General features: G+C 40.4%; 1 protein-coding gene across 2 annotated transcripts; it reads right to left on the minus strand.

Moving 5' to 3' along the window:
• Positions 1-1,807: 1,807 nt before the first annotated feature.
• si:ch211-195b15.7 (chaperone Ric-8A) lies at positions 1,808-25,048 on the minus strand. Of its 2 annotated transcripts, none has more exons than XM_014411574.3 (14): positions 24,962-25,048; positions 24,500-24,598; positions 23,626-23,673; positions 22,888-22,905; positions 21,601-21,690; positions 20,865-21,415; positions 20,382-20,517; positions 19,567-19,755; positions 17,515-17,609; positions 17,239-17,389; positions 10,533-10,628; positions 10,310-10,454; positions 6,173-6,443; positions 1,808-6,087 (listed from the first exon to the last, which is right to left on the minus strand). In XM_014411574.3, the coding sequence occupies exons 2-14, from the start codon at positions 24,587-24,589 to the stop codon at positions 5,940-5,942; spliced, it is 2,028 nt and encodes a 675-aa protein (XP_014267060.1). In that variant the 5' UTR covers positions 24,590-24,598; positions 24,962-25,048; the 3' UTR covers positions 1,808-5,939. The 2 variants fall into 2 exon arrangements, with proteins under 2 accessions (XP_014267060.1, XP_004573157.1); XM_004573100.5 differs by having other exon boundaries at positions 24,500-24,642; positions 24,962-25,039.
• Between the last annotated feature and the right edge of the window lie 155 nt (positions 25,049-25,203).

Consider the following 25,203-nt stretch of genomic DNA (forward strand, 5'->3'; position numbering starts at 1 on the left):
ATTACAAAACAGAGCGTGACAACAGATAAAATCAGCATTAAAGCGAATAAGGCAGTTTAAACAGATGTGTTTTGAGCTGTGTCTTAAATACGGAGAGGGAGTCAATATTTCTGAGTGCAGGAGGAAGAGAGTTCCAGAGCCAAGGAGCAGAGCGACTGAAAGCTCTGTTCCTCACAGTGATGAGGTGTGAGGACGGAACAGTAAGATGAATAGCAGATGATGATCTGAGAGGGCGGGAAACAGTGGTGATATGGAGCAGGTCACACAAATATGAAGGAGCAGATTTATGGATACACTTGTATGTAAGAAGTAAGATTTTAAAATTTATCCTGGCTTCTACGGGCAACCAGTGAAGCTGCTGAAGAACTGGGGTAATATGAGCACTTAACGGAGTGCAAGTTATGACCCGAGCTGCAGAATTTTGAAGAAGTTGGAGTTTATGAAGGGACCTTTTAGGGAGACCAAATAGGAGGGAATTACAGTAATCAATACGGGACGTAATAAGACTATGGACAAGGATGGCAGCAGCATGGGGGGTAAGGAAGGGGCGGAGTTGGTGAATATTACGTAAATGGAAGTAAGCAGACCGTGTTATGTAATTAATGTGAGACTGGAATGAAAGAGTATTATCAAGTATGACACCCAAACTCTTAACCTGAGGGGAGGGAAGGGTGGGAGAACTTTCAATGTTAATGGAAAAGCTGTGGGATTTGGTTAAGATAGATGGTGAACCAACAAGTAAAACTTCAGTTTTATTACTGTTTAGTTTGAGGAAATTGGAGGAGAACCAGGATCTAATCTCCATAAGACAGTCCGAGAGGGAGGAAGGTGGGAGGGATGAATTGGGTTTAGAAAGAATGTAGAGCTGGGTGTCATCGGCATAACAGTGAAAATTTATATTATATTTTCGGAATATATGACCAAGAGGAAGCATATAAATAATGAATAAAAGAGGCCCCAATACTGAACCCTGGGGCACACCAGCAGAAACAGGAAAGAGAGCTGAAGAATGGGATTTAAGTTGGATAAACTGAGTGCGGTCTGAGAGATAGGAGGTAAACCAGGCAAGGGGGGTATGACTAATGCCAATGGAAGCTCACCGGTTCAGGAGAATATTGTGAGAAATGGTATCAAACGCCGCACTAAGATCAAGAAGGATGAGGATGGATAGGAGACCAGAATCAGCTGCCATCAGAAGGTCATTGGTAATCCTTAACAGAGCAGTTTCTGTGCTATGATTGGGGCAGAAACCAGATTGAAATTGTTCATAGAGATTATGGTCATTGAGATGTAAATGAAGCTGGGCGGCGACAACTTTTTCAAGAATTTTTGAAATAAAGGGGAGATTTGATATAGGGCGAAGATGATCAAAGTTATTGGGGTCTGCACCAGGCTTTTTGAGATTTGGGAAAACAGAAGCCTTTTTCGGTGCTTCAGGAACAATCCCAGTGTTCAGGGAGGAATGAATAATATTGGTTATGAGAGGAGCTAACGAGGGAAGACAGGCTTTAACTAACACAGTAGGGAGAGGGTCAAGTTGACAGGTGGATGACTTAGATTAAGTCATCCACCTGTCAGGTGAGTTATGTTTGTTTGGGCAGTCATTTGGTTTGTTAAGTTTGCAGTTCAGTTTTGTTTCCTTGACCTCTTTTATGAGCTCAAATTTATTAGTTTTGTAAATATAATTTTTGTAATAATTCCTGTGACGACTCCTGCTCTTGCAGGTCCATCACATGTTTGAAGAAAAAGATTTTAAATTCAATATTAGATGTGTCAGCAGTGCAGCAGAATCACAAAACTATGGCCATTTGTTTATGTATTTATTATTATTTATTTTGTATTTCAGCAAAGTATTCAAAGGAAGAGGTTAGCAAACAAATGTGGGGGAGTCAGGGAGATGAAAAAAGTGGACAGGAGTGTTGTAATGCTGGGTGTACAGCAAAGGAGAAGGCTTATAGTGAGTAATGAGCACTACAGATGCAATGTTTGTTTTGAGTAGTGGCAGTTATGGTAGATGAGTTTAAATTCCTGGTCTCCCATCCAAAGCAAGGGACTGTGCCCAAGAGTGGTGAAGGAGAGACGCAGGCATGCAGGGTTGAGTGGGTGGAGATGACATCAGGGGCATTCAGGACCTGCTACAATGTATGGTTTGGAGATTGTGACACTGACCAAAGGAGGTGCTGGAGGTGGAATAATAATAATAAATAATAAACTTTATTTATAAAGCACACTTAAAAACCCAGGGTATGCCAAGGTGCTTAACAAGTAAAATAGAGTATAGAAGAGCTGAAGATGTTAAAATTTTCGTTGAGAGTGATCAGGAGGACAAAATCAGTATATCAAATGGACAGCTCAGGTTGAGGGGTTTGGTGACAAAGTAAGAGAAGCAAAACTGAGATTGTCTGGATATGTTCAGAGGAGGGATAGTGGATATATTGGACAAAAGATTCATGCAGGAAGCAAAGAGAAAGCCTTCATAGGAGGTTAGGGATGTAGTGGATGTAGGAGGACAGGCAAAGGGTTTGTGTGACAGAAAAGTATGCTAGGGATCGGGTGGCATAAAGGGAGATGATCTACTGCGTCAACCCTGTGGAGCAGGGAAATTATTTTACTGCTATTGTTAAATAATTGTCATCATTACCATTGCATTAATAATATAATCTGGAGTTTATATTGCATTCAGGGGTTGAACAGTGTGTGTCTTTCAGAAAAGCTAAAAGTCACAGGCTGACAGGAAACAGGTTTGGAGAGTTTTGCAGAAGTGGAAGTTATTTTGAGCAGCAGGCTAAGACGAGGCTTTAACAATGTAACAGATAGCTTTAAGAAGGCCTTAAGCAGTTATGACTATTTTATACACAATGCATATCTGTGCTTATTAAAGAGTTGGAGCTCGGTCAATTAATTGGGGGTCGGAAGCTTTGTTCGGCGCGATGTTCGGACAATCTATTGTGCAAGTGACTTGGAGCCATAGAAGGAATTGCAATACATGCTTACAAAACACTTATATATCAGATCATTTTATATTAAGCTTTTAAGTAGAGGTTCTTGGTTAAAACATTTATTTAATAGAAGACATACACATAGTCTCAGTGAGCCTCTGGTCTAGTGAAAGCTCAGAAGTGCAACAGGTGAATTGAGAAAGAGCATTTGAGGACGAGACACAGACAGTTAAGAGGTGACACAAAGAGCATGTGAGGTCAACACATACACACACATTAGTCAGATTTATTTAGAGGAGAGATTAGTTATGTCTCGACAAGAAAGAGGAACAATTCACTTTAAGATAACGGAAAGTACCAGCCATGAAAATAGAAGATGATCTTCTAGGTGAAAAGTCATTCTGGTGTTGATCTGATCTATGTATAAAATGTATCTGTGACGCATGAAGGGGCGTCAGTAAATCAAACCCTGATGCTATAAAATATCTGTTCATGCTTTGATTAAGTTGAGGACTACTGGCTGTCTGCGTACAGAGTGTCTTCCCACACATGTGTTCATTAAAATCATTGTTTGACCAAGAGCTTCTGGACCAAGAGTGGTTTGTACTCTCCTTCCTCAATTTTGAACCTTAACAACCCCTAAAGGGAATAGCCAAAAAAAGACGAAGAAAGAAAAAAGACATGACAGCATTGTATGTTTATACACTCGTCTTTGAGTACAGCTAATCTAAGATACTTCATGTGCCTTTTAGAATTCAAGCAATACTTCATCTGTTAGGATGCAAGCCTTCTATAAATGGATCAGATGCTGCAGTTCTGCATGTGTACTAACTGTAATGATTTCTACAGTATTATAGAATGATACAGAAAATGCTTTCATTTTATAAGCTTACATTACACAATTTCCACATTCAATAACACATATTGAAAAAACTATATTTTTACAAAGCTGCTAACAGGGTTACTATAAAATAGTAAAATACAAAGTAACATGGGAAACAAATTCAGCTCACTCGCCATCTAGTGACTGATACCCTTCACTTTATGGATTATCTCTCTTTAACAATGATCTTCAACACAGATATGTGCAGTGTTGGGGAGTGCTGGGGAGTAATGGAATACATGTACCGGCGTTACGTATTTAAAATACAAAATATGAGTAACTGTATTCCATTACAGTTACCGTTTAAAAGGTGATAATTAGAATGCAGTTCCTTTGTTGAAATAAATGGATTACATGGCAGTCTTTTCCTGTTTAATATGTTAGGCTATCCCCTCTCTAATTCTCCAACAAAACACACAATTAGAGGCTCTAATGTAAGTGTCCTGTTAATGTTGGTGGCCTCAGTTACACAATGGACCCGGAGCCAGCGCAATCACCAATTTACATTTAGAGAAGAAAGGGATGGGTGAAATCTGAGCGTGCAATGCAAACTTTGTTTGCCAGCAACCAATCTGCTCTCAGCGTCAAAAGACTCCAACCTAAAGAAATATCTGGAAGTAGGGCTGCCACGATTAGTCGACTAGTCACGATTATGTCGACTATCAAAATCGTCGACGACTGATTTAATAGTCGACGCGTCGTTTGAAGTTTTGTAAGATCACAAAAGACGCAGGAATAAGTAGTAGGATTTAAGAGTGTAATAACGGACAAACAGAAGATGGCAGCACTGCATGTACAAGGATGCCAGCTGCCGTTAAACCCCGAAGAAGAAGAAGCTGTGTCCCAGAATTCATAGCGCAGCCCAGCTCAGTTTCCAACAATGGCGGCAGCTAGTTAGTTTTAATATTACTCTTATTATTCGTTCTGGGTCACAAAATAAACGTTTAACATATTTCAGGCGAGAATGTAGCTGTGTAAACCTCAAATATCTGCTCAGTTTATCAAGACACCACGTATTTTCAAAAGCGCTCCGACGTTTTCGGAGACGCCTGTTACCCACTAGCTCGATAGCTAGCCGGGGGCTAGGCTAACTAGAGCCGCGAGAACACCGGACTCCCGGCTAATAGTTTTCAAACCCACCGCCAGCTTTCTCTCTCAGGTTAAACATGACATATGAGTCACTGAGATAACTTAAAATGTTATCGTTTGGCTTTTTTTAGTATTTTATTTGTTCCTGAGTAAATCGGTTTGGCTGAGACTAAAGTTATAGCAGACAGCTGATTATCAGAAGTGTGAGATGCTCGAGAATTTACTCCGGTGTCCTGTTATATTTTAGATAGCAAGGAGATTATTAAACTTCACCGAAACAATCTGCAAATTTCAATAAAATTTAATAAACTATCATCTTGTCTTTATTTTTAGTTTGCACATACCTTAAACACTTAAAGCTGTAAGCTAATGATAGTTATATAAGAGCAGATGCTGCTGGTGCAATAAGCTGTACGTTTTACGTCCAATGGATGATGATCTGATTGGTCGACTAATCGCAAAAATAATCGGTGACTAGTCGACTATCAAAATAATTGTTTGTGGCAACCCTATCTGGAAGTAAGTTGTTTTTTTTAAAAAAAACTAACATTAGCCTACTGCAGCTAGCTTGTTTTAGTTCTGGTAGCTACCTGGATTATGTGTGATTTACTACTATTACTGAAGGCTACTCGTCACCAAGCTAACATTGTTAGCTGGCGTTAGCTGAGGTTAGTTCATAGACAGTTAGACTTGCTGGATAGCATTAACAACCTGCTAGCTGCAAATGTGCACTTCTGAATGCAGTCTATGAACTAACCCCAGCTAATGCCAGCTAGCAATGTTAGCGCGTTTGCGAGTAGCCTTCAGTAATAGTATATTTACGTAGTTGTAAAAAGCATGACAATATTATGTAATCCAAAGTACTTAGAATACATTACTCACACTGAGTAACTTAATAGAATACATTGCAAACAACATTTTGGGGCATGTATCCTGTAATCTGTAGTGGAGTACATTTCAAAAGTAACCTTCCCAACACTGGATATACGTGTGTTAGCATCTCTGCCTCGCTCTTTGTTTACATCATCCTATTCCATCTGACTGTCTTTGCCCCCCTCTGGCATGAGATTCAATTCTTCCTCTTCCTCTTCTTCCAGCGTGCAGTCACTCATTTGGCCCCAAAGTGGAGCCAGTCTGCCCTCTGCTGTCACACCCATTGGCTGAATGATTTGTTCACTGAGTAAGAAACAGCATATACATCATTATAAATGAAAGCTTCTCTTTAACCATACTGTGTGTTCTGCATTATTAACACACTCACCGTGACAGTCTGTTGATCATACTGATGAGGTGACGTGCCTCCTCTTCTTTCTCTTCGTCCGTCATGCCCTCCATTGGATCAGGCTGGTCTGCTTCTACCCGGCCAGTCACCAGGTTAATCTTGGCTTTGGCCTCTCGGTACTCTTCTGTGTCTGAGTCTGAGTCGCTGGAGTACTGGCTGTTACTAGAACTCATTCTACCATTAAGCAGTCCCCGAGCTGCCAACAGCCCTGCAGCATTGCCATATCCAGTATATTTGACAAATCGGCTGACTGTGAAGGGAACACAGAAGAAAGTGTTTCCATATGAAATAATTTCCTACTGTGCAGTGAGTGTTTCCATGTAAGTTTCTGAAATGTGTTTTATCTTTTGTCATATTTATTTATTTATTTTTAATTCACTTTCAATTCTAAAGTGTTCCCTTGTTTTGTGTGTTTGTGTTTGCATTCCTGGCTCCTTTCCAGCCTTGTTAGTATTTCTATTGGTTTTACCTGTGAGTGCCAACAATAAAGCTGCCCTTTGAGCTACTTCCTTTATATTCAGTCCTAAACCTGCCCGTCAGTATGCTTTAATAGGTGTTAATAGGTATTAACAGAAGAGTGGAAGTGATTGAAAAATTAAAGTTATTACAGTTTTCATGGTTTGTTTGTTTGTTTGTTTGTTTGTTTGTTTGTTTGTTTGTTTGTTTGTTTGTTTGTTTGTTTGTTTGTTTGGATCAGGATATCAGGGACAAGATTATAGATCTGCACAAGGCTGGAATCGGATACAAGACCATTAGCAAGAAGCTTGGTGAGGAGGTAACAACTGCTGGTGCAATTAAATGGAAATGGGAGAAATATTAAAGACCATCAATTACCCTCAGTCTGGTGCAAGAGCTTGCTCCATGAGAAAGTTGGTGGATTAGACCAAAAGTACAGGGTGGACCATTTATATGGATACACCGTAATAAAATGGGAATGGTTGGTGATATTAAAGTCCTGTTTGTGGCACATTAGTATATATGAGGGGCAAACTCCTCAAGATGGGTGGTGACCATGGTGGCCATTTAGAAGCCGGCCATCTTGGATACAACTTTTGTTTTTTCAATAGGAAGAGGGCCATGTGACACATCAAACTTATTGGTAATGTCACAAGAAAAACAATGGTGTGCTTGGTTTCAACGTAACTTTATTCTTTCATGAGTTATTTACAAGTTTCTGACCACTTATAAAATGTGTTCAATGTGCTGCCCATTGTGTTGGATTGTCAATGCAACCCTCTTCTCCCACTCTTCACACACTGATAGCAACACCGCAGGAGAAATGCCAGCACAGGCATCCAGTATCTGTAGTTTCAGGTGCTGCACATCTCGTATCTTCACACCATAGACAATTGCCTTCAGATGACCCCAAAGATAAAAGTCTAAGGGGGTCAGATTGGGAGACCTTGGGGGCGATTCAACTGGCCCACGACGACCAATCCACTTTCCAGGAAACTGTTCATCTAGGAATGCTCGGACCTGGCAACCATAATGTGGTGGTGCACCATCTTGCTGGAAAACCTCAGGGAACGTGCCAGCTTCAGTGCATAAAGAGGGAAACACATCATCATGTAGCAATTTCAAATATCCAGTGGCCTTGAGGTTTCCATTGATGAAGAATGGACCCACTATCGTTGTGCCCCATATACCACACCAAACCATCACTTTTGTTGTTCCCACAGTCTTGGAGGGATCCATCCAATGTGGGTTAGTGTCAGACCAACAGCGGTGGTTTTGTTTGTTAACTTCACCATTCACATAAAAGTTTGCCTCATCACTGAACAAAATCTTCTGCGTGAACTGAGGGTCCTGTTCCAATTTTTGTTTTGCCCATTCTGCAAACTCTGTGCGCCGATCTGGGTCATCCTCGCTGAGATGCTGCAGTAGCTGGAGTTTGTAAGGGTGCCATTTGTGAGTAGCTAATATCTGCCGAAGGGATGTTTGACTGATGCCACTCTCCAGTGACATGCAGCGAGTGCTACGCTGTGGGCTCTTGCTGAATGAAGCTAGGACAGACACTGATGTTTCTTCATTAGTGACAGTTTTCTTGCGTCCACATTTTGGCAAATCCAACACTGAACCAGTTTCACGAAACTTAGCAAGCAGTTTGCTGACTGTAGCATGGGAGATGGGTGGTCTCGTAGGGTGTCTTGCACTGAAATCTGCTGCAATGACCCGGTTACTGCATTCACCAGATATCAACACAATTTCGCGTTCAAGTTCCTCACGTGTTAACCTCTTCGACATGTCAATGGCTGTGAACAAAGAGAAACTTGTAAATAACTCATGAAAGAATAAAGTTACGTTGAAACCAAGCACACCATTGTTTTTCTTGTGACATTACCAATAAGTTTGATGTGTCACATGGCCCTCTTCCTATTGAAAAAACAAAAGTTGTATCCAAGATGGATGACTTCTAAATGGCCACCATGGTCACCACCCATCTCGAGGAAAATGGCCCACCCTGTACTTAAGAGGAGCACCAAGGTCTTAGAGAAGACCTCAAGAAGATGTGGAGGGTGAAGGTAACAGTGGTCCCAGTGGTAATCGGAGCACTTGGAGCTAGGTGAGCGGATCCAGCAGATCCCAGGAACAAGTTTGGAGATCTCTGTCCAGAAGAGCGCAGTCCTAGGAACAGCTAACCTACTGCACAGGACCCTCGGCCTCCCAGGCTTCTGGTAGAGGACACAAGCTTGAAGGATAGACTGCCCGCAGGGGCGAGACAGGAATTAAAGAAAGAAAATATATATATATCACAGTGATAGGCATCCAAGAACAGGTCTCCAGTAAAAAGAGTTAGACATAACCAGGCCCCAGATGTTCAGGTACTCCATGAGCATCTGGCAGCACAAATGACCCAGCTGCTAATGGATGAGACACCCAGAATGGCTAACTGAAGGCCACAGTTCTGTTACCCAAGGACCTCCAGAAGCGACCAGAAGGGACCAAATACCAATAGCCTGCCTCAGTACCACATGGAAGCTCCTGTCGGGCACCATAGAGGCTAAGATGAACAGGCACATGGCTCTCAATACATAAGCATGGCATAGAAAGGGATAGGCAGAAACACCAGAGGGGCCAAACATGAGCTGCTGGTAGACCGAGCAGTCGTCCTAGACTGCAGTACCAGACTGAAATGTGCACTGCCTGGACCGACTACAAGACAGCCTATGACTCAATGGCCCACACATGAATCCCCGCATTTCAACTTTATTTAGTTATTTATTTAATTTTGTACTTTTCCGAGTGTTTTGATATTATTAGGATGATTTAAGTTTAACGAGTTAGTTCTGAGTTCATTCTTGCCACGTCTCTGAGTTTGCCCGTCAGACAATCCAGCACATAACAGCAGGGTGCAAGAAGCTAGCAGGCAGGGCATACATGGAACGCCATAACCAAGTGGCCGGCATAGTGTACAGAAACATCTGTGCCGAATATGGCCTGGAAGTCCTGAGGACAAAAGGGTGGTGGAGAATGGTCGAGCTAAGATCCTGTTGGACTTTCAGAAACAGACAGAAAAAAATGGTGATGGCTAACCAACCGGACATAGTGGTGGAAGACAGAAGAAAATGGCCGTAGTGATGGATGTAGCGGTTCAGAATGACAGCAATATCAGGAAGAAGAAACACAAGAAGCTGGAGAAATACCAGGGGCTCTTTTTTTTTTTTCCAGAGAAGACACTTTCACCTGCCAACCATTCCATACATAACTGCTTACATCTAATAGTATTGTCTGCTGTTATTGTACTGCTAATTTTAACATTTAACATGTTAACTGAGGCCTGTAAGATCTGAGATGTAGCTCCTCGGTTTTTCTGGAATTTCTCAAAGCTTGTCTGACCTTGGGGTAAATTGGATAGAATGTCAGCTCTTGGGAAGAATAATTCAATTCAATTCAATTTTATTTATATAGCGCCAAATCACAACAACAGTCGCCTCAAGGCGCTTTATATTGTACAGTAGATTGTACAATAAATAATAATAATAATAATCTGCTCTAAGATTACTGCTGATGTTTGTTCTTCTTGGCACTGTGTTAACTCGCACCTGACTGTATAGAGTCCTTTGAAAACTTGACTTTTCCCATCACTACAGTTAGTCTTGCAAACTGCAACTATACCATTTTCTTTGCAGAGCACAAACAGCAGTTCAGCAGCACAATCCTTCACATCTGTGTCAACGTGGGTCATTAGGCGGACCAGCTGGCCTCTGAGGGAGCTGTCCTGCTCAGGTCTGATGGCAACATCCCTCAGTGGAGGTAGGATCTATTCCAAATGTTGAGGTTAGATAAAAAATTGCTGATACAGTTTCCATTTTGTACTTTTTTTTTCTTTTTTTTTTACCTTTTGCCGTATGTAGTGACGCGTCTCCCTGTGTACCCGAGAACTCTCAGTCAGTAGATTCAGTACAGGTGTTAGTTTCTCCTTCAGCTTTTGGCCCTGTGTACAATTAAACAGCTTACATATGTCACTAAAGATGAATAAAAACTGGGTAACACTATATAATAATATAGTGTTAATAGTGTGATAACACTATTAAGCAATAGTAAGGAATTAGTAAGTAGGGATGGGTATCAAAAACCGGTTCTTGTTGAGAACCGGTTCCCACTGTTTCAATTCCTTGGAATCGTTTGCCATTTTTGCAAACGATTCCCTTATCGATTCCAGTCGCCCCGAATGACGTCACCACGTTGCGGAGCGTCATTTACCTGGCAGGAAACATGGCGGCTCAAAAGTTTGGTTATACTTTACGAGAACGGATGACAACAGGGCAACTTGCAATACTTGCAAAGTAGATGTTTCATTTAAGGGAGGAAACACGACGAATATGCAAAAGCATTTGCTCACAAAACACGCGATGACCTGAAATGAATGTCGTGTTTTTAATTCCGCTCCGGACTCGTGAATCTCAACCCAGCAGCAGCGGTAACGTTTGCACGTCCTCTCCCGTTAATGCGGCAGGTAAATAATCAACAACAGTGCATATTATGTTAGCGTGATCTGCCTTATTACAAAACCTGCCATCACTGTGCATTTAGGTGACCATGATGAGACAGAGTCTGGCTCAGATGCTGGCAGTTCTCGCTGCAGTCTACCGGTAGCGTCTCCTTTCAGGCCGGGATAGACGAATGTCACCGAGCAGTGACTCAGTTTGTGGTCAAAGGCTTGCACACATTTGTCACAGCAGATGATTTTCGGTAAGTGAATGCGTTTAATTGTAGGCAGGGACATTACTGGATATTCTTGTGTAATTGCTACAGAATCATTTATGTTATACTTTGTTATTGCTACAGAAGAATATTTATTTTATTATTTTACATTTACAATTTTTGTTTCCTGGGGACCCTGTGACACCCCACTGAAGAGCCGTAGGCTGGATCTCTTAAGATCTCCCTGTTGGGTTTGTAAGGCCATGTAACTCCTAAATTTCTATCTTGTTCAAAGAGAAGATATAAAACAAAGTTCTAAGCTAATCGACCTTAGTGTCCTCCTTTTTTAAAAAAAAGAATCGATAAGAGAATCGAAAAAGAATCGAATCGTTAAACAGAATCGAAACTGGAATCGGAATCGTAAAAATCTTATCAATACCCATCCCTACTAGTAAGTGCTTATCATCACCTCATCATCATTACCTTTATTTATAAAGCACTTTTAAACAACCACAGCTGACACAAAGTGCTGTACAGTGAGAGCAACGACTGACTGACCCCCACATAGAGTGAGTTACAGTAGTCCAGGCAGGAAGAAATAAAAGCATGTATCACCGTTTCAAAGTGCTGCCTCGAAAGAAAGGATTTTACTCCTGCCATTTGCCTTAAATGATAAAAACTGGACTTTACCACTGCTCTGATTTGGTTGTCCAATTTAAAATCACTGTCCAACTTAAAACCAAGGTCGATAACAACAGGTTTAAAATAGACTTCCAGGGGTCCCAAATCAACAGAGGAGGACTCGCAGGAACCACTGGGTCCAAACACCAACACTTCTGTTTTCTTTTCATTTAAATTCATCCTTTATAAAGCATTAGTCCTTCTCAGTGTATCATTTATAAACAGATATAAATGTTTTTTCTTGATTAATAAGCTCATATATAACATGTTCATGTTCAAGTAAATAATTAACAGAGGCACATTTATATATATACAATGATTAATGACATGAGCTCATTGTTGTTCAGTGTGTTAATAGATGTTTTATAAATATTATCTATAAAAAAATATGTAGTTGTTAGGTTAGTATTTTGTGTGACCTCATGTAAAGTGAGGACTGTTTTTGGCTTATTTTTAAATGAAAATGAAAGTACCTCAAGATTCAAACAAGTCTCAGCTGTCTTCACAACACAAAATGACACAGACAAAGCACAAAGAGATACAAATTATACAAATATATATTGCCAGATGCAAACGTGACCCACCTGAGGTTTGCAGAATACTGAAATGTAGAAAGGACCAGAGTCTGAATCAGTTTGTAAGAGGTGTTTAAGAGAGAAAGCTACACTGAGCTGGAGCCGCAGCAGTGAAACTTAAATATACTACAACTTGTTCATTTAAGCTAAAATAGGAATAAGGTTATTACAAATCAGTAGTGAAAATTTGACAGAGTTTCACAAACAGGTGTAAAAACCATAAACAAAGCGTTCATCTTATTAAACTGATAATGCAGGAAAATGTCTCTGGGATGTTTAAGAGTTCATTCCTGAGGTTCAACGTTCCTCTGGTTCGTGTTTTGTTAGCTAGTTTTAGTCAAGTCAGCGTCAGGTTCAGTTCCAAAGTGCTCCTGAATTAAGCAGAATAGTTAGGGTGTCTGAGCTCAGCTTAAATGAAAGAAGTAGTGGATGGTCTCTGTCTCGTTCTTCTCGGGGTAAGGATGTGATCAAGTTAAGAGGTGGTTCTCCATCATCAAGGAGAATTATCTGTGTCATGAGAATGTAATGGAAACTACTTTAATGACATTTGGACTTGTTTGTGAAGCTCTGTCAGTTACTCACTACTGATTTTGATAACTTTATTCATATTTTATTTTAAATAAATAAACTTCAGTATATTGAAGTTAAGCTACTTCTAGCTACGTCGCTTCAACTGCTTAGTGTATCTTTGTCACTTAAACCACTCTTAAAAACTCTGGTTCAGCTGTATTACCTCAGATTATAGTGGATTATGTTTGAATCTGCAAATAAATATTTGTTTATTCTTTATCTCTTCATTTTTCTGTTATGAAGATGAGCTGATACTTATTCAAGTCTTGAGTTACTTTTATTTTATTTATAAATGCTTTATAAGGCAAAAGCATTCCTCACTTTAGATGAGGTCACACCAAATATCTACCTAACAGCTACTAACTGTCTGAAGTAACTGTGAAGTACACTATAGAGATGTCCAAATTCATAGTTTCATGGTCCCCATGTCTCTCTGGCTGGCTCACGCTGGCTACGGGTTTTGTTGTTGTTTTTTATGCCTTTTCTCCTCCTCTCTGCCTGGGTGGAGCTCGTTACGGGCTCTCGTTCTTTGCCCACGCACCTGTGTGATTGTCTCCACCTGCTGCTGATCTGGCTGATTTCCCCAGCTGCTATTTAAGGCAGTGGCACAGAGCAGCTCACCGCTGGAACGTTGAACCTCCTGAGTTCGTGCTCTCGGCATTCTCAAAAGAGTTCCCTGTGTGTATGTTGCTGTGTAACTAACAGTGAATTCTGTGTGTAGATATCCCCCTTCTGGACCAAATCACGGACCCTTCCTGGGTGTGGCGGCGTGAGTGGAGTTTTGGAGCGAGTGCGGCTGAAGAGGAGTGAGTGTGTGCGGAGGAGCTGTGGCGGTGACTGTGCAGAAGAGGAAACGTGTGTGTGGATTACCCCCTCTCTCCCCTGGAGCCCTGGTCCCCCCTCCCAGCTCACTGTGTATATATATATATATATATATATATATATATATAGATGGTAGGCCGGAAATGTGAAATTAGACGGTCTAGCCTTCAGATCTGCGTCACCAGCTGTCTCGTTGGAGTTTAATAAACTCGGACGTCTGCTCCTTGCTATCTAAAATATAACAGGACACTGGAGTAAACTCTCGACCATTTCACACTTCTGTTTAATCAGTTTTCTGTTTGACGTTTATTCAGCTGTGTGAAAACTACAACTTTAATCTCAGCCAAACTGATTTACTCAGGAACAAATAAAACACTGAAAAAAGCCAAACAATAACATTTTTAAGTTATCTGAGTGACTTACAGCGGCTTGCAAAAGTATTTTGCCCCCTTGAACTTTCCCACATTTTATCACATTACAGCCACAAACATGAATCAATGTTATTGGAATTCCAGGTGAAAGACCAACACAAAGTGGTGCACACGTGAGAAGTGGAACGAAAATCAGACATGATTCCAAACATTTTTACAAATAAATAACTGCAAAGTGGGGTGTGCGTAATTATTCAGCCCCCTGAGTCAATACTTTGTAGAACCAGCTTTTGCTGCAGTTCCAGCTGCCAGACTTTTAGGGTCTGTCTCTACCAGCTTTGCACATCTACAGACTGAAATCTTTGCCCATTCTTCTTTGCAAAACAGCTCCAGCTCAGTCAGATTAGATGGGCAGCGTTTGTGAACAGCAGTTTTCAGATCTTGCCACAGATTCTGGATTGGATTCAGATCTGGACTTTGACTGGGCCGTTCTAACACATGGATATGTTTTGTTTTAAACCATCCCATTGTTGCCCTGGCTTTATGTTTAGGGTCGTCGTCCTGCTGGAAGGTGAACCTCCGCCTCAGTCTCAAGTCTTTTGCAGACTCCAAGAGGTTTTCTTCCAAGACTGCTCTGTATTTGGCTCCATCCATCTTCCCATCAACTCTGACCAGCTTCCCTGTCCCTGCTGAACAGAAGCCCCCCCCCCCCCCCAGAGCATGATGCTGCCACCACCACATTTGACAGTGGGGATGGTGTGTTCAGAGTGATATGCAGTGTTAGTTTTCCGCCACACATAGCGTTTTGCATTTTGGCCAAAAAGTTCCATTTTGGTCTCGTCTGACCAGAGCAGCTTCTTCCACATGTTTGCTGTGTCCCCCACATGGCTTGTGGCAAACTGCAAACGGGACTTCTTATGGTTTTCTGTTAACAATGGCTTTCTTCTTGCCACTCTTCCATTAAGGCCAACTTTGTGCAGTGCACGACTAATAGTTGTCCTATGGACAGATTCCCCCACCTGAGCTGTAGATCTCTGCAGCTCGTCCAGAGTCACCGTGGGCCTCTTGGCTGCATTTCTGATCAGCGCTCTCCTTGTTCGGCCTGAGTTTAGGTGGACGGCCTTGTCTTGGTAGGTTTACAGTTGTGCCATACTCCTTCCATTTCTGAATGATGGCTTGAACAGTGCTCCGTGGGATGTTCAAGGCTTGGGAAATCTTTTTGTAGCCTAAGCCTGCTTTAAATGTCTCAATAACTTTATCCCTGACCTGTCTGCTTTGTTCTTTGGACTTCATGGTGTTGTTGCTCCCAATATTCTCTTAGACAACCTCTGAGGCGTCACAGAGCAGCTGTATTTGTACTGACATTAGATCACACACAGGTGCACTCTGTTTAGTCATTAGCACTCATCAGGCAACGTCTATGTGCAACTGACTGCACTCAGACCAAAGGGGGCTGAATAATTACACACATCCCACTTTACAGCTATTTATTTGTAAAAAATGTTTGGAGTCATGTCTGATTTTCGTTCCACTTCTCACGTGTGCACCACTTTGTGTTGGTCTTTCATGTGGAATTCCAATAAAAGTGATTCATGTTTGTGGCTGTAATGTGACAAAATGTGGGAAAGTTCAAGGGGGCAAAATACTTTTGCAAGTCACTGTAAATATCATTTTTAACCTGAGTAGCGAAAGACCAGGGGGGCTTTTAAAACGATGTGCAGGGAGTTCGCTGTTCTCACCCCAGCTAGCTATCGAGCTGGTGGGTAACAGACGTCTCCGAAAATGTGGGAGCACTTTTGCAAATATGTGATATCTTGATAAACCGAGCAGATATTTGAAGTTTACACGGCTGCTTTCTCACCTGAAAATATCTTTAAAGTTTATTTTGTGACCCAGAAAGATTAATAACAGTAATATTAAAACTTAGTAGTGGCCTCCATTGTTGGAAACCGGAATTGGCTGGGCCACGCTATGAATTCTGGGATATGGTGGGACACGAAGGACACACCCGACCCATCCTTCAAATTCGGGGAATAGGAGGGCACATTAGTCGGCTGCATTCGGAGGAGTCTACGAATTTTGGACAGCCTTCGTCGTGTCGCTGTGACATGCGGCCTCAGGAGGATGCGGCCCATGAATTTGGACACCCACTATGAAAGGAGTATTTATAAAACTCAAAAGCACTGAGGTCATATCTTAGTCATTCTATATATATATATTTGCATTTAAATACTTTAATTATTTACTTAGACTTTATAAATGATGGCATTAACATGTTATATGTTAATGCCATCATCGCTTACTTTATTTGGTAAAGTAAGAGATCCAATTTGGATCGGTTAGTTACTTTTTATTATCTATTAAATAAATAAGCAATATAATCTGTCAATAACCACTGTAACCATAACCATGCTATAGGGATGACATCATTCTGATGAAATAATGAAAATCCTTCACTGTCAAGCTGTTGTAGGCAAACAAAAGATTCCTTGCAGGTGTAATACAAGGAGATACAGCTTCTGCTTTTCAGAATCATTTTATTTTAAAGTCAGTGAAGTAGATATTTTGTGTATCACGAAAAATACCTACTTTGCATAATGGTTCAACCATTCTGTATTTAGGTTTTAGTAGATGATAAGAATTCTGGTAAGCCATCGTTTCTATAATCCTCGGTTATAGAAAAGAAGGCTTTCCTGGTATGGTTTAGTTAAGGTTTAATTATTTGTTACTTCAGGAAATCTTAAAGTTGATCCTGATTTTTCATTTTCATCTGTAAAGCTCATCAGACAAAACATACCAGCACTGATATCCGTATCAGTCATGTTGTCAAACTAACCTATGCAGTCACAACATGTGTTTCCTTCACCACATATTCACTTGCCCTGTTTAGCCGTCGGTTCATAAAGAGCAACAATTTGTGGACACAGTCCATGTTGACCCCTTCGCACTTATGGGATGCTTGGTCCACCTGGACAGACACCAGGACATCCAGACATGTCAGTGGCAATGCTGACAGGACATTCACCGTGTGCCTGTGGACAGAAGTCATAACACTTTTTAGATCAACTGTAAGAATGTCATCTAGGTTATCAATAATCACTCCAGTATCTATTATTTTAGCCAAAACCATCTAAAGCTTCAGAAATACTAGTCTGACCCTTGGAGTTCTTCTAATGTGTCTTCTCCTTCACATGACAGGAGCAGGCAATGGCGCAGCACAGCCACTAGGTGTCGATACAGGGCAGCATCTTCCTAAAACAGTTAAACATGTATAAGATGCAAAGTTTATAACAACTGGGCATTGGTCACACCTCCTCCTCTCTGAACCTGAAGCATGTGCATCTTTTTTTCTGTGTGCTAATCTAATGTTTTTTAATTGGAAAAAAAATGTTTCCTGCAATGAATTTGTTAATATACTTTTATCATATCTTCCTTTTCCACTGGATTTACAGATAATATAGGACTGAAAATATTTATTTTGTTTTGTTTTTAGCAGGATTTATGTTTTTTCTGATTTTCCCTTCTGATGACTAAACCAGGGGTAACAGACCTAGAGCAGCAAGGCTTACTGCTAAATGGCACAGATGTCAAAATGCCCAAAGTTACAGTGAGATCGTTTGGGGAACATTCTCAAATTTACTTTCACATTTGCTCTTAATATTTATATACTTTATTTATTTCAGACAGGTTTAGTCTATGTGATAAACAAGAAGAAAAATGTATATTGAATTTGTAAAGGCCAACAGTTTCAAAGGGAACCATAGAGGCAGAGTAGCAACACCTTTGTATTTTCTGTTTGTCAGATATAGACGGCTTAAACAGAGTTTACTTGCCATAGTTAACACACTGTATGCTTTTGTTGCCTCTGCAAGAACTTTGAATAAACAACCCTGATAATGTGAAAGTGGCATCATCAGGCTTCAGCGTAGGACAAGAAATTTCTATCTAAAGCCTGTTATAAGTTTTTTCGATGGCTGAAGCACAAATCACACAGCAGAAACGTAATTCTCACCACTCTAAATGCAGTTCTCAAATCAATAACACATTTCCACACACACTTCACTACCAAAGACATTTTCACTGTGTTGATGCACCTCTCACTTAAATCTCACAACACATTAAAACTGCAGTGTGAGATATGTAACTGAAGCCATACCGGCTTAACAAGGTCGGCGTCAGGTGTTGAAGGACCAGAACACTCTGACTATATTCTCAGATTGTGCATATTTCTCTGTTTCCTGATCCATATAGTTTCACAAGCATCAATTTTGTAAAGTTTCAAATAAATCCTTCACATTTCTTTTTTTCTGAACAATTTTTAACCCACATTAGCACTATTTTCAAAGTCAGTGAGGCTTTAATAAAAGGAAAAAGCAACTCAGTATCAACGTCCTGAAATGGTGGTAAAAAGTTTTACACAAGGTTGAAATGATTGACTGACTTTACACATTTTGACATATGTGAAAAAGATCTTGATTTTTTTGGTTGTCTTTGCACAGATGAGTCTGCATTAGGAAAAATGCCTGAACTGTTGTAAAATTTGTATAAAGAGTGGTGAGAATTACATTCCTGCTGAGGACAAATCGATCAAGAACAACTGCAAAGAGTAGATGTGTAATACTCCGGAAATATATATAAATAAGCTCAATGAAAGATTACTGAATACATTACAGGAAGGCAGAGTTGAGGCAGAGTTGACAGACTGAGGAACAAGGCTGGAGATTTGGGGCGTGTCCTGCCTGGGCTCAACTTATGTTGAACTGCTGATCAGTTAAATATGATTCAGTTGCAGCCTGTTGCCTTGGTCTACCTCCCTGACCAAACTGAAGCTCTGCTACTGGACGTTCAAAGCTTATTTATCAGTGACGGCAAAAGAAAAGGATACAACACGTGCCCCTGCCCAACTTATTTTTTTGGCATGGCTTTCAATTAAAGCTTTGAGTGATTTGCAAATCAACTAACAGCAACGTAAATGGCAGCAATAATAATGTATTACACATTTTTTAAAATCCCATTAAGAGACAAAACCTAGACATTGGTCACCTCTGAAAAAAAATATAGGATTATCTTAAAGTGGACACGGTATTGTAAACAAAATAATTTAGTGATAATACCTGAACAAACATTCAGATGTTAGCAATATGATGTTAGTTTCTTTGATTTAGTTATTAAGCTCCAGCTAAATTGGAGGAATCCCCCAGCTAATCACCTCATCAGGCTCCTGCCTGTGGAACATGTGAGTGATGTTGAAGAGTGTCTTGAGGATCTCAATGACCTTCTGGGACACCTCCATGGAAATGGGAGGTTGTTTACTGTCGGTAAGCACCTCATATTCCACACCCCAGCTCACAGCCAGGCACTGCTCCAAGGCTTTGGTCAGCAGTGACACTCCCCGCTCCTGACAAGAACAAACAAACCACTGAGCTTTAAGGCAGATGTGAAGCACGGTTCTTTGACACTCTTGATTTCAGGAGACCAGAAAACATGCATGTTTGTCCTGATCAGCATATAAGGCCTATAAGGGCTTGGAGGTGGTGTGACTGTCTGTTTGTCTAATAGGCTTTGTAGGTTTAGTTATGATGAAGAAATACTTAATCAAATCTTAATTTTATTATTCCTAAGATTTTAATGTGACAACAATCTACAGTCAGCTGACATCCACTGCTCTGTCACTCTATTGTGAAATGATTTCTAAATAAAATGCTAAAGTTTTGGTCCACTTTCAGTATAACTGGAATATTAAATGGCTCCTGTAAATAACAGTATCATATCTAACAATGTCAAAGGACATTTTGAGAGACTTCATGTGTTTGAAGCAATCATGGTCACTTTAGATTGTCCAACATGAAAAGCCTGTCACAGATGTCCTTTGTCAACTCATAGCTTGTTGCTCATAAATGAATACCATACACACCCAGGATAAAGAAAGTGTGACTGCATTTAGTTTCTCAAGATCACCTTTTTTATTGCTAGAAAGCAATGATACCATGTAATTCCATCCTTGATAGGTTAGAAATCATTTACCTGTTGCAGCTGCAGCCTGAGTTCAGGTCTCAGGGCTGTGAGTAAGAAGAGTAGCCTCAGCTTGTAAAAGTGGCAGCTGAGTGGCACTTTACTCCAGATCTCCTCCTTCAGACTCTCCCACAAACCTTGCAATAGCCTTTCATGAATATAGGAATCACATTTTCAGGCAAGCAGTTGAGCTGATTAGCGTCACATCCTTGTATATAAAGAATAAACAGTATTTGAATATAACTAGAAAAAATAGTTGCAAAGATTGTAAATGATTTAGGAGAAAATAAGTGACAGCCAAGAATGGTTTTCATATGAGTATTTTGACATTGCATCCTGTAAGATGTCTCAAATGTATCATTCTGATGTTTTTGTTTGCCTTCATTTGACATTTTTATTGAGACTTTATTGCCAATCGTTTTCTTAGCAGAGAATGAAACTTGTAGCTTGGAAGGCAACTTTACGACCAAGTCGACACATTTTTAAAAATGTCACCTTAGTGCACTGGCTCTCTCCTGTGCCCGGGGGCTGTTGTAGATGACATTACACAAGACTTTCAAGGCTTCCTTCCTGCACACCTCTCCATCCTCCTCTTGTTCCTCACTGTTATCTTGTTGGGTGTCTTTTTTGCCACGGGAGAGCGCCACATGCACTCCATCATGTTTCTGCTGATAGCAGTGATTCACTGAACCACGTGTGGCTGGAGAGACAGCTCCTTCAGCAAGAACAGAAAATGAAACCACAAAGCACCCAGACGGGGCAGTGCCGGCTTCTGCACCCTGCTCACAACTACTCACAGCTCTAATATGGGTTGTGCTGCATGATCTGCCCACGTCACCTTCAGCTTCCTGATTTTCTTGCTGTAGGCATGTCTGTGGTATGGCGATGCCTCCCATGTGTGCTAATGTGAGAAGGGCACTATCAGTGACCATGTGCCCCAGGGCCCTACGGTCACGGGACAGGATACGCAGTGTATGCAGGCAAACCCGTAAAACCGCCGGCTGTAGCTGACTACCAATGAAGCACAACAGGGCTGCAGACAGATCCTGAAAAAGTAGTCGGGGGGGAGATGTTACAGTGAAGAAGGTTTAGAATGATGAACTGCAAGGAGAAAAGACAAAGAATGCAAAATGTGCAAATACAGGGATGAGTGTGGCAGACTTGTGTTAGCATACACAGGGACATGTAGCCATAAGAGTAGACACACAGGGGTATATAATCACTGGCCTACCTGCCGGAGCAGAAGCTCTGCATTCTCATCATCTGAGTCAATGTCAGAGTCGGAAGCAGGAGCACAGTCCCTGAATTTTTTCTTCCTGAACTAATTACCCAAGAGAGAGAGAGATAGCACGAATCACTGCAAAGTCTGTTTAATGCAACACAAGAAGCTCAGCATGTTTATAGTTTGAACATTCATTCAGGCTTCATCTGAGATTCACTGCTGAGGGAGCAGTGCTGACTGAGTGATGATTATGACATGGCTGCATGATAATAAAGACAAGTACACATGACCACTTTTTTAGTCATGCTGTATTTGGATATTTACATCCTCTTCACTTTATATCCTGCAGCACTTGCACTACAGTACTACACTAAAGTTATAATACCAAAAAGCACTGAAGTACTTAAGACAAATACCACATCCTTTTATTGTGGTAGTTGTATGTAAGTTTAGTGGTTTCACTGAAAACTACAAGATCATTTAAGCAAATATCTCGATGACATTAATTCGCAGCGTACAGAGAGTGTAGAGGAAAAAGAATAGTTTGTGTAGCTCTAGCATGTCTGCACAGTGAAGGTCAGCGCTGCTAATGCTTAGTCATGAGGTGTTCAAGCAGCTTTGAGAACATGCTGCTCTAAATATAATTAGCAATCGCTTTTGGAACTCACATGCACACACTGGTATTATTTTGGATTACTGTTATACTGAGTCAGCACTCGCTCACTCACTCTCTCTGTCTCTCTATCTAATTATAATTAACTTTAAAGGTGCTTTATTCGCACAAGAGTTCCTAAAAACAATATTGTCAAAACGTCAAAATATAATTTTTTTAATAAATGTTAAAGGTATGTTGATATATACTCGTGTGGTAGTAGTATACTAGTGATGTATAATACAGTGCTGTTCTAAGCTTGATCGGGTGTGTTTGAAAGGAGCCAGTTAGTGTTGGCACCAGCTGATATACAGGACGCCTTTGGGGGAAAGCAAGGAGGCTGGATTTAAGGTGATTTTAAAAAATGAAGTGCTTTCTTTTGAACTATCATTATCAGTGGGTATATGCCTGGTTGGTGGTTTGCACTGTGCATACTGCATGTAGAGGGAACCCCATGATCGGCTACCATACAGTGCAATGGCCAATATATTTTAATTGGAATTTGGAAGTCAGAAACTCCTTGTATCTAGATAAAGAAATCAGTTTGTTTGCGTCCAGTTTTAAGATCACACCAACATGCATATCCTATCAATTTTCTATCTAGTGTACATGTTTGCTAATTAAAAAAAATCAATGCCCCAAACCTCTTCCAGTTGTTGCTGCTGCAGCCAGATAGTCCATGAACAGTGACAGAAATACATGTAAAAAGTAGAATTGATATTTAAGCATTAGAAACAGATGAAGACTGAGGTGGAGGAGGACAGCAGAATCAGCACAGATGAGCTGGAAAGAAATTCATTTGAGATGGGACTGTTAATCATTCAGGTTCAAATTTTACCTTTATTAACTGCAGTTCATAAAAATTGAGGGCTGCTAAAACGTGAGGATGAAAAACAAAATGAAAATAATAAAGAGGAACTTTGTCAAAGGGTACACAACAGACCAGAATTCCCAGCAGTTAATAGTCTGGTTTTTTGCCCTTTTCTTGTTTTTTAGTTTGGCAGCAGAACCCCTCACAGAAGCAGCAAGAGAAATTCAAGCAAACTGAAAATCAGCAGAAATAATCCAAGAAGACTTTTTTTGTCTATTCCAGATCATCTAACGTATTCCTGAGCCTCTGTTTGTTGGTGGGTTGGGATAATCACTGAGCACTTGGAAAATCATGTGCTATGAAGATAGGAAAACTTTTCTAAAAACAAATAGCAAAGAATCAGAATACTCCAGTGACTGCTATAAGCATGCTTTATAATATACATTTAGAGATCACGCTAAGAGTCAAAACACAACTGACAGGGTGCTGACATGAGAGTGGCTGAAGGCTATGGCAAAGGAAATATAGACGAAAAGAATGAAACTACTGGAGAGAAGCACACAGAGCTGACCTTTTGCCTCTCCTGTGCCTCAGTGTTGAAAAAGAAGCACTCTGCATACTGTGGAGAAATGAAAGAACACAAGCAGTTAGGAAAACGGAGAAAAGCCAGATCACAGATTTGCACTGACAAAGTGTCCTAGAATATAGGAACATCAATCAAACTGCGATTTGATAACGACAGTGCCAATTTAATTTCAGAAAAACAATATTTTAAGGATACTCGTTTTTCATATCATTTCTTATTCATTCATATTCATTTTTTTCTTTCTTTTTTCAGAGAATAGCAGGTTCACAACATAGATATATATATAGATAATACATATTTTTAATAATGACATACACTCTTAAAAGAGCAACTGGAAAAACTGTTTTTTGTCAAAGGTTGAATGATTGAACCAGAATTCCTTCAGCAATGCAGCATCATACAGGTGGATCCTGCTGGAGGCAGAGCAAAAATAGGGACTAAGGTGTTGGCTCTGGCTCAAAGACCGGAGCTGGCGAGGCCACTCAGACCAACACGGGCACCATGACAGGAACTAGAGGGGTCAGCTCTGGTTCTGGACTAGCCAGGCCAAGAAAACTAGCTGCTGTGACAATCAACACTGACTCAGTCTCTGGGAAAACCGCTAGAAGCCACCAGATTCTAAATTTGTGCAACGTCCAATTTATAATGCTAATTAATTGTGTCTAATATATTAATGCAAAGTCACTTTTAAATAAGAAGAAACCTGATTTTTTTGCTGAAGTGCTGTAATGATTATATGATGATAAGTAATATTTAAAATTTTTAGCTTACAGTGTCGAAGGTACAGAAAAACTGTTTCCATTGTTGCATAAATAAATACTTCTATAGCAACACAGTAATTGTAACAGAGAATAGTGACCTGTGTGTTGTAGCTGTTGAGCAGAAGCTGCACGCTGTCCTGGTCTCTGCGGACGATGCTCTCAATAATTCTCTCTATGTCTGGAACCATGCTTCAAGCCTCAGCACAAAACAGGATGAAATCAAAGCCAAATGCAAATACAACTAAAAGACGATCAGACAGGACAGAAATTTATCACCAAAAATAAGTTTCAAATAAAAAGTTTTAACTAAGTATTTTAATGAACTTTGATAATGAACTAACTTCATTCAAATATGATCTGAGATAAAGTACAATCATTAAAGCACATGTCAAATTTGACAGAACAATATCTAATAAAAAATTCAGTGCTTGTATAAATACATTTGCACGATAACCATATACTGGATTTTTTTTGTTGTTGTTGTTGTATCTATGAAGTGCTGAACGACACTGAAGTTTCCTCTGAGTTTTACAACAGTAACCCAGACATCTTTCACTCACCTGCTGGTGTAATAAAGAGAAGGACACACAACCACTGGCAGCTTCTTATCACCGAAGAAACCTTTGAAGCAGCTAATCTTCTTTCTCTTCTCTCTGTCCTAGCCCCACCCCTAATTTCTATAAGCTTTGGATTTACAGCACTACAACCACACAGCACACTGATGAACTGTGTCATTCTCTCTCTACTGCACACTTACACCCCACAGTTCGGTCTTCCCATGAGTGCTTGATTCGGTCGGTGT

This window comes from Maylandia zebra, linkage group LG4 (genome assembly GCF_041146795.1).
Source record: "Maylandia zebra isolate NMK-2024a linkage group LG4, Mzebra_GT3a, whole genome shotgun sequence".
Classification (NCBI taxonomy): Eukaryota; Metazoa; Chordata; class Actinopteri; order Cichliformes; family Cichlidae; genus Maylandia; species Maylandia zebra.